General features: G+C 38.8%; 1 protein-coding gene across 1 annotated transcript in view; it reads right to left on the reverse strand.

Annotated features, from left to right (window-relative positions):
- Window positions 1-9,241, reverse strand: part of LOC118327226 (alpha-1,6-mannosylglycoprotein 6-beta-N-acetylglucosaminyltransferase B-like) — a 103,584-nt gene that overhangs the window by 8,004 nt on the left and 86,339 nt on the right. Inside the window, exons 10-12 of the mRNA XM_035660513.1 lie at window positions 3,693-3,826; window positions 2,482-2,612; window positions 1,596-1,601 (exon numbers count right to left, since the gene is read on the reverse strand). Coding sequence (XP_035516406.1) covers window positions 1,596-1,601; window positions 2,482-2,612; window positions 3,693-3,826 — 271 coding nt within the window. The remainder of the gene's footprint in view (window positions 1-1,595; window positions 1,602-2,481; window positions 2,613-3,692; window positions 3,827-9,241) is intronic.

Genomic DNA, 9,241 nt, shown 5'->3' on the forward strand with positions numbered 1-9,241 from the left:
TTGCTGACATCCAAGGACCCATTGTTTCTAAGACAACGAACCAAGAACCTCATGTAGTCATTCTGCCACCCAAATTCTTTGTGGAAAGAAAGGGTGAAGCCCAAAAATATGCTTTCTTTTTGTCATAGTACCCTTCCAACTGCCACGTATAAACTCACGACAAATATGTTTTCCCCAGATCTAATTAACAAGAAATTGGAGGTAAGGGATAAAACAGCCCAGCCCAGAAAATACTTATTAGCAGTCCTAATCACAGTGTATGTTGAAAGAATGAGCTTGGACATACAGATCGAGGAGAGAAGAGAGCTTGCAAGTGTAGTTATGGAATCTTGCCACTCTTCCACGCCTGTGTTTCTACTTCTGCTAATTCATGTTGTCTGCCTGGCATTTAGCGGGTTGAGGCTAATCTCCAATTGGGCTGGGAAAATCACTCACCAGAGGAAGCTATCAGATCGCTACAGCCTCCATTACGGCTGCTTGGGGCCACACACACCACAGTACAGAGATAGCAGTAGCTGCTTAACACCCAGACGGGCCAGTCAATACTCTGGCTGCAGGGGACTGCTCCAAATTTCACATTATTCAGTTTTGGTTGTTAACTTAAATGTCATGGTTGGTCATCATGTTCGAACCTTTGGCTTTGAAAAGTTTGAGCTCTGGCTCTCCTCCAATTCCCAATTCAATATCAATTCAATTATTATTTGTAATACGCGCCAATTCATAACAGAGTATCTCACAGGACACTTTTCAAATAGAGCAGGTCTAGACCGAACTCATTTATAACATTAATTTACATAGAGCCCAACAGTACGCCCATAGGCAAGCCAGCCTTGGCTCATGGACAGTATTTAAATGTTCTGTACTGCTTATTAATATTAAAGAGAGATTAAGTGCAAAGTAATGTTTATCACACCTACTCAACCGCCCCAACAAAGCCCCCAAACCACCAATCATTTGTAAAGGAGATACCATATCTGCTTTAAAGAGTCCAATGACTTATATATTATTATACATATTCAGAAAATCCTTTTTTTTCTTCTAGAAAAAACGGTTAGATTTCAATGAATAAATTGATTCCCCTTTTCTTTTAATACCGAAGACTTTTAAACCAAGAATTATGCGTCTCCAGGATACAAATTTTAATCCATGAAAAAGGCAGACAAAAGCAGGCTTCTCATTTGTAGCTGGCGAAGCACAACATGGTGAAATAATAGCTATAAATAAGGTGAAAAGACCAGCATTGTCATTAGTGCTGCATTGGCCAAATTAGCCAAGCTATGATCTCAGACAAAACATTGTGTTACAACATAAAACTTACATCCTTAAAATGACTGGCTGCCTGATCACTGTGTCTTCTGACAAGTAGGAGGATAAAAAGATAATCACTGTTGTGCATTTGAGTGTACTTGTGAATTTATGACAAGTAGCTTCTCATAAATCACTTTTCTGGATCCAATCCTGACAATAGTTGTGTTTGTATAAATCCTTGAGGGTTGTCTTTGACATGTTAACAGCTCAGAGTAAGTTTATGCATATTTGCATATATGAATGACATGACATGACAGGAGTATGTGCTAAAAGTAACAGGCTCTCACCTGAAGCTAATGCATCCATCAACATCCAGGGGGTACACGGCAGGAGAGAGAAAGAGAAAGCGAGAGAGAGAGATAGGAAAAGAAAATCAGAAAAAAATGTAGATAGACAAAAATACAACAATAGGGGAAAACAAAGAAGAGCAACGAGACATTTGCCTTTTCACCAGGCTTTTGCAGATTACAGTATTGTACTTTTAAAATCCCTAATCTACGTTCAGTGCTTGTCTGCCTCACAAGCCACAACTATCAAAAAAAAAAATTCAGGGAACTGTACAGGCAGACAGCGGAAAGTAATGGGAGCAAACAACATCTTTACAATCATTTTAACAATGGAGACACAACCGTGCCCCTCTGCAGTGTGCAGAGAAACAAGCAGACAGCTTTTGAGAGGAAAATTGCCTGTAAATTAAAGCAGTACAATTGTGTATATAGAGACACATGAAGCTGAGCTGTGATGGCGCAAACAGCGGGGGTTGCAAAATGCTGTCATTGGATCTTTCTGTTAACACTGCAGTATATTGTGGGGGGTATTGTGTATCTGGGAGAGTCTGCATTACTAATTCAGAGAGACTGCTGTGTAAAATAATTCTGATTTTAATCTGAACTCATCTCATTTTTTAATTTAACAGAGTAACATACAGCCAGACCTTTCCAAGAATGTGTGATATTTTATTTTTTATGTGTATGCATGCAGGTGTAAAACATGCGCCTTCATGTATGACATATATACTGCTGTATACTGTACACACACAAGAATGTGTGCATGAACATACGTGCATGTCCACATCATTATGCATGTGTACATTTGTGTGTTTCTTCTTTATACTATTAAAAATTTCTTTATTTTGTGCATGAAAACATTGGACAGTGAGTTGTTTGTCTGTACCTTCCACATGCTGGCCTCTTTCCCGTACACTACAGCCATGTCGTTCACTTTGTTCTGCTGGATGCTCCTCTTCTCAGTCTCATTCAACTCCTCCGAAACAAAGCCCATGAACGAGTTGTCTGGTGTGTGAGCTGAACGTGTGTGTGTGTGAGTAGGACGTAAAGGCAGGATGGTAGTAAAGAGAAAGAGAACAAAACACAAAGAGAAAGAAAGTTTCATTGTGAGTGAGAGACAGACAGGAAAGACAGAAAAAGAGCACTACATCCTTGTTCGCTTCAGTTCAATGGCTAAGTTAGAGTGATAATTGGCTCTTTAAGTATTATAAATAGTGACTGTCATAAAGCCAGCTGCTATTGGCTATGCAAGATGTTTTTGGCAGTAGTATGGTGTGCTGAAATGGTTTTCCAAGTTATAGTTATTCCATATATTCCAACTATTTACTCTTGTGGAATTACTTTTCCAAACCAATTATTTATTCCAGCCTCACAGTTCCTTGCAGTAAACATTTTCATATATTGAATAAAAGAAATAAATGGCGGGTGGTGTTGTATGAAGCAGTTGATAAAGGTTGAGTCAGTCATAATAGCTAAGGATAGCGTGAAACGTGTCTACAGTAGGTCACATACGATCCTGCTGTAGAGTGCCAACTATACAGTGGCTGAAAGGGCATCACATCGTTGAAAAGAGAATATGAGAGCAGAAGAAGAGTTAAGTAGTCAAGGTTTCAGTCAGGAGCAACAAGGGCTTGGATCAGATCAGATATAATGTGTAGCTTGAAACAGAAAGAAAAAAAGCAAAGAAAAAAAGAATAACTTGAAGGGACGCTAGAATCTGTGATGGTGCTGAAAATAGCTGCATTAGACACATTACTCCAAATTAATGTGAACAAGCAGCCACACCTGTCAAAGAAAGTGAAAACATAGAATTGGAGTCATTTTTATCATTTTTAGAATGACTGTCAAAACCTGATGACAGATCTGTGTGTGTCTGACAGTTGAAAGTTTTAACTTTCATGTTTTGAAGTTGATAGATTGTTTCACGTGTTGAAAGATATGAGGATATGTAAAAAAAAAAATGTTTGTGCATCCTATTTATAATGTAAGGTGTAAATCAATATTATCAATTGATCAAACCATGGGTATACTGCCAGTATACATACAAGTGTGTTACAGTAGATGAAAACTAATTAGAGAAGTGTTTTTTGTTCTTACGGAACATAGTCATATACTGCCGGGCGTTGAGGTTCCAGTAGCCCCAGTTGGTCCGGTAGCCGTGCAGCGTTGCATACTCCTCATGATTGTAAGCTGGTTCTGTCCCAAACGTGTCAATCACTCGGATGTGACATCTGTAAAGACACAGAACAAACACTTCAAAATGGGTCTCCCAAATATCAGAAAAACTTTGTTTTAAACCCCCTGTCAAAACCATAAGCATTAAACATTTAAAATGCAACACTAATAACTCTCACATTTAACAAACAAACACATTTTCTGAGGTGTAGCTGGAAAATTAGACATTTTCTTGATTCTGCATCACAATATTATCATTTCTGTTCTGAGCTTGAAAAATCAGACAAATCTGAGCTCTGCTTCATTTACAGGATAAAAACGGAGGGTCGTCCCAGTTGCTCACTATATTACACACCAGGTTTACACAGATTAAGAGCACAAACTGAATGCAAGGCGCAACACAAATCTGTCTTGTACTGAAGTTAAATAAAAAATCTGGCCCTGTGTGGTATAAATCGTTCTTTTTCCAGCTTAAGAGGCTTAATGGCAGAAAACCACACAAATAATATCTGCAGGATTGTCAAAAGTAAAAAAATAAATAAAATATATAAAAAAATAACACCAGCAACCAGCAGTTTTGCCTGCAAGTTGCCAAGTGCCGTGTGGGAGGTTTGACAGGAATAATAAAAAAAAAATCACTTTGAGGTTTAGAGGTTGGAGTTGAGATAGGGCACTGATATGGTTTACAAGTGAATGCTTAGTTGCACAGCACTGAAGCACTGAAATTTTGCATCATCACACATAAAACAATCATACAGACACACACATATGTGCTCTTAAACATACACACGCAGAAAGCTTACTATGTTCTTGTCTCTATCAGTGAGTGTGTTCAATCTGGCCAGTCTGTGAGCTCAGGGGGATTAATAAGAGCTCAAGGTGGCAGAGTCCACTTCCTCCGCTCTGAGACTCTTTTCTGGCAGATAACTGTGTGTGTGTGTGTGTGTGTGCGAGAGAAAAAAGAGTGACATAACATTCTTCATCAAAAAGTAACTGTTTCATGGCACACCACTGGCCTTAAAGCTGTACAAAGGTATCTATTTCCACATGCTAACGTTCTTACATATTGAAGAAGTGACATTCAGAGCATTATCCTTTCCCTTGCATGTCTTCTTGTAGTTTAGTTAGTGATTTCCAATATATCCTGAATTATTGTTCAGAAACTGCAATAATGGGCCATGATGTTGTGGCTTTCAACAAATAAAGATGTGAATTTAATTGTTAATTGATCTGTTTGGTAATAAACATGTAATTAGAGGTAGGTATAGCAATAGTGATTGTACATGTGAGGGACTGTTATTACATTTGTACATTGGTATGATGTATTGGATTTTATTATGAAATGGTTCTTCATCTTACTACATAAACTTCAGATTGTGGCTCCATTATTAGATACAGAGTAATACTGCAATATTTTAAACTTTTAAGGATGTCCCTCCACTGATTAGTTTTACAGCTCAACCTTTATAGTAAAATTAGCATGGCTAGCAAGTCTACAAAAAAACTGTCCTACAAATGCCATTGGCTGTCACATGACCCTTGCCTTTCACATCATAGCGTCCCTACTCAAATACAACATGTCTTATAGTTATTCTGTTTTATGGTCTATTGAAGCTGCTCACAGTGGAGAAATTGCTTTCCCTGTCTGTTCGATGATAGATATCTTACTGCATACTTGTTGGACATCGGTGCAAATGGTGAGGGACAATTTGATTCTTATAAGCTGACAGCTTTAAAATATTTATTCTTACATTCCTGTGTTATGGCTGCACTTGAGTCAGGTGTCATGTTTTCTACACTTGAGGCACTTAACAACGTGACTGTTTTAGCTTTAATTTCCTTCTCTTTGTTGAACTAGTGATGCTAAAACTAATGTATTGCCAGTCTTGTGTGTCACCCATAATTGCTGGCTCTCTCACAATTTGATTTCTTGGAGCAGCATTTAGCTTCATATTCAGGCATGTTCTGAACTTAAAGACAGGGTTTGGGTTATTGTTTATATATTTTCAGGAGCTTTAATGCAGAAAAAACAAAAATATTCTTCTCAGGGCATTCCAGTCTTGTTAAAGACAAGGTGACACTGCAATCTTGCTCGACACTTCTCAGATATTTCTGTCATCGACTACTGTGATACATCTCCGAAAGGAGCTTATAAAAACAGGCTTATCTGCAAGAGGGAGTCAAAAAACGTGCACTTATCTGTGCTGCCTTATTTTGAGGCACTCGGGATGAGATCCTGCGGAAAATGTTGTGCCTATTTGTAAGGGTCACAGAAAGCTGACAATGAATTATTAATAAGAAATGTTAGTTTCACTTGTCTCTGCCCTGTCTCCCTTTCTCCATCTCTCCAAACTGCACTATCACATATCGCCAGTTCTGAAATGGTGAAAATGTTTCTGCTCGCAGATAAGAGGTCCCAAAGGGATGGAAAAAAGAAGGAGAGGAAGAAGAGGGGATAAGCAAAGGAGTAGCTGAGCTGAATATCTATCGGGAGATCAGAGTATGGGGCTAATCTGGGTTAAACGGCTGCTCTACAAGGCTCACCAGTCCTCAGGGTTGAGGGGAATATGGCAGGCTGGTGTGTGGTCACCCACAGTTTCAGCTTTGGCTATGGGGAGTATTAAGAAGATGAGTTAAATTGGACAACAATCAACACTAATTTTAAAACAGTTTTTGTTATTATATTGCTCCGGCCTGCCAAATATATGGTTTGTAATATGTCAGCAGACCACTGGGTAAACAACATACCTGCTATAGAATCTGCTTTGCGGAAAGGTCTTAAAAATGTTGTTAAAATCTGCTGCTGTGTCACAGATGTAATCAGCACCCTTAACATATTTGAACACACTTTAAAAAGAAGATGAATACATAAATGATTGCTTTTACGTGTTCCTAACAATATTACCATTTCAGTCAGAGACACGTCAGGGAATTTAACATTTTGGGGAAAGGCTCTGCTCTTTATGGGAGCGCTCAAAGAATACAAGCACCAAGAAGATTCTGCAGAGAAAGCTAATCCACACTTTAATAAAAATACACAAAGTTTAAATCTTAGTTTAATTCACAACACAAAGAACATAGCACATCAGGAGGAGGTTGGGGCGGTGGGGGGATTTAAAGCATGAAACAGCGTTGTATTTGAGCATGAGTCAGCAGAGTAATAGTGACAGGTGCAGTACACCTGAATGAATATGATTGTTATTGATCAGTTGGAAGCCATGCGGCTAATGAATGAGCCACTGACTGTAAAGCATAATTTCATCCTTTGCCCGGCTCCTGAATGTCAGCAAGACGAAGGAGGAAGCTGGACAGGAATTACTGTCACATTAGAATCAACAGTCTTTCCCCGAGTTACTGAGTGAGTGATGAAGTTACAACAATCGGTTAAGTTTCCCCATTGGGTATTACTGTTTTAAAATGAACAGATGCAAACAGTCCTCAAATATATTGTCAGGAACACATTGACAAATGATTCATGTGACAACTAATTTAACTAATGCTATTATTCATTAAATTTAGGCATCAGATAACTTACATTTAAGGCAGTACTGGGGTCCACCACACCCCTCAGATACTCAATGCAGCAGACACAACACACAAAAACATACCTCCATTACAAATACAAATCTTTTTGCCTGTTTTAGTTTGCTAATTGCCTGAATAAAATGTAACAGTCTTTTTATTTTATATTTTGCCAACTCAGGCTGTACTTGAGGTCCAGAGACTGTCAAGAGGATACAGATGTGTTGGCCGGTTGGCTGTCAGTGGACCATTCCTAACACACCCACATCAGTAGGTGACACCCAACGCAGTGGTAATGTAATAGATTCAAGATATCCTTTCACTGCTTGAGTGAAAGCATTGTGCTGCAGAGTTATCTGCTGATGGTGTCAGTTTACTGCTGTCAAACCAAAAACCTCTGCCCTGTTTCTCTCTCTTTGTTTTCATTTCTGTCTTTCTCTGGTTTGCTGAGCTGTTGACAATCAAACACATTTTTTATATACAAAATGTCACTATTATCTGTCAAATTAACACAGAACTTTATAATTGACTGCACATTTGTTGCAGCATTTTAGTAACATCTGTGTGGATAATTAGCTTTAACACAGTTGTCGCACCTCAGGACATGCGGTAATCTTAGTGGTTAACAACTTGTGTGACAGACGCATTACAGTTTGTTAAATAAAGGCCATGTGCTCTTATAGAATGTTGTTCAAAGAAAGGTTAAATTGACATGTGAAGTAGAAATAAAGAAACAAGAAATGTTGCTAACTTTTGCTATAGGCAGTTTTAAATTGTTCATATGTTATGCTGTGTACCTTTATCTTAGTGACTCCTTTCTTTCAAAGAGCAGTGATGTGTACAATCTATCTATTCATCATTTCTTTAGCAGATGCTGCGGCTTACTCCCAATGCTACACCCAAAGTCTGTGTTAGACTTTGTAAAGTTTCAGCAAAGAGTTTTGCTGTGAAACTCAAACCGGGGTGGCTTTTTAAATGTTTTCATTGCTCTTGAAAGCAATTTTGGGGGAAAATACCACTGAAAGATACAAGGGTACAGAGCTGGAAAGAGGCCAAAGAACATGCCAGGGATTATAGATAATAATTATGTCAAAAACGCTGTTTAAGTGTTGTCAAGGGGCCTAAAGACTGTGCCCCCAACAGTACAATTTGTAACAAAAAACTCAACAAATAGCCTGAACACTCTTTAAAATTAGAAGAAACATTTGGATTTTTGAAATAATTCCCCTTGCAGCATGAAACAGTCATTTAATGTTGCACTGGGTACCCATAGGACAACAGTAACTATGGATAAGTATTCTTAATGAATTAAAGTGAGTTTGGCCAAGATGACAACTCTACCATGATCAAAACAAACAACCAGCTACTGATACATCTATGAATTGTGCTCTTTTGCTAGCTAAAATAAAGTTAAATTGTTACTGATGTCTCTCCAAAGAGTCAGCAGGCTCCAGGGAAGTACAGCCACTCTAGCTCATCTTGTATAAGGTTTTTTTTGTTTGTTTGTTTTTTTGCAGGCCTTCCCTTGGATATCTTCCCCGATCCGCCTCTATCAGAGCAGTAAATTCAGCATGCAGAGGAAATCAATATGCTAGTCCTATTATCAGATGAGTGGGTGTGATTTAAGACTATCTCCTATTGGCTATCAGCATCTTTAACAGCAGCACCCATGGACTGATACACCCTCGCGCGCACGCACACACACACACACACACACACACAGACATGCAAACACACAAACAAAACAACACACCCGACAGGACAGCAGTGTTGTCCAGGCATAATAAATGAACGTGGATGTTGGTTGGAACATAAAACAAAAGTAATTAAAGGGAGCTGAAGGGCCCCAAAGCTCAGAGCACTTGATTAATTATGCCTTTCAGCACACAGGGCTCAACTAGACTGGTCTACCCTGACGAAGCGAGAAGGAGGGGGAGAGGGAGAGAGAG

The sequence above is a fragment of the Morone saxatilis genome, unplaced genomic scaffold (genome assembly GCF_004916995.1).
Source record: "Morone saxatilis isolate NCDOM2014 unplaced genomic scaffold, NCSU_SB_2.0 Contig17, whole genome shotgun sequence".
NCBI lineage: Eukaryota > Metazoa > Chordata > Actinopteri > Moronidae > Morone > Morone saxatilis.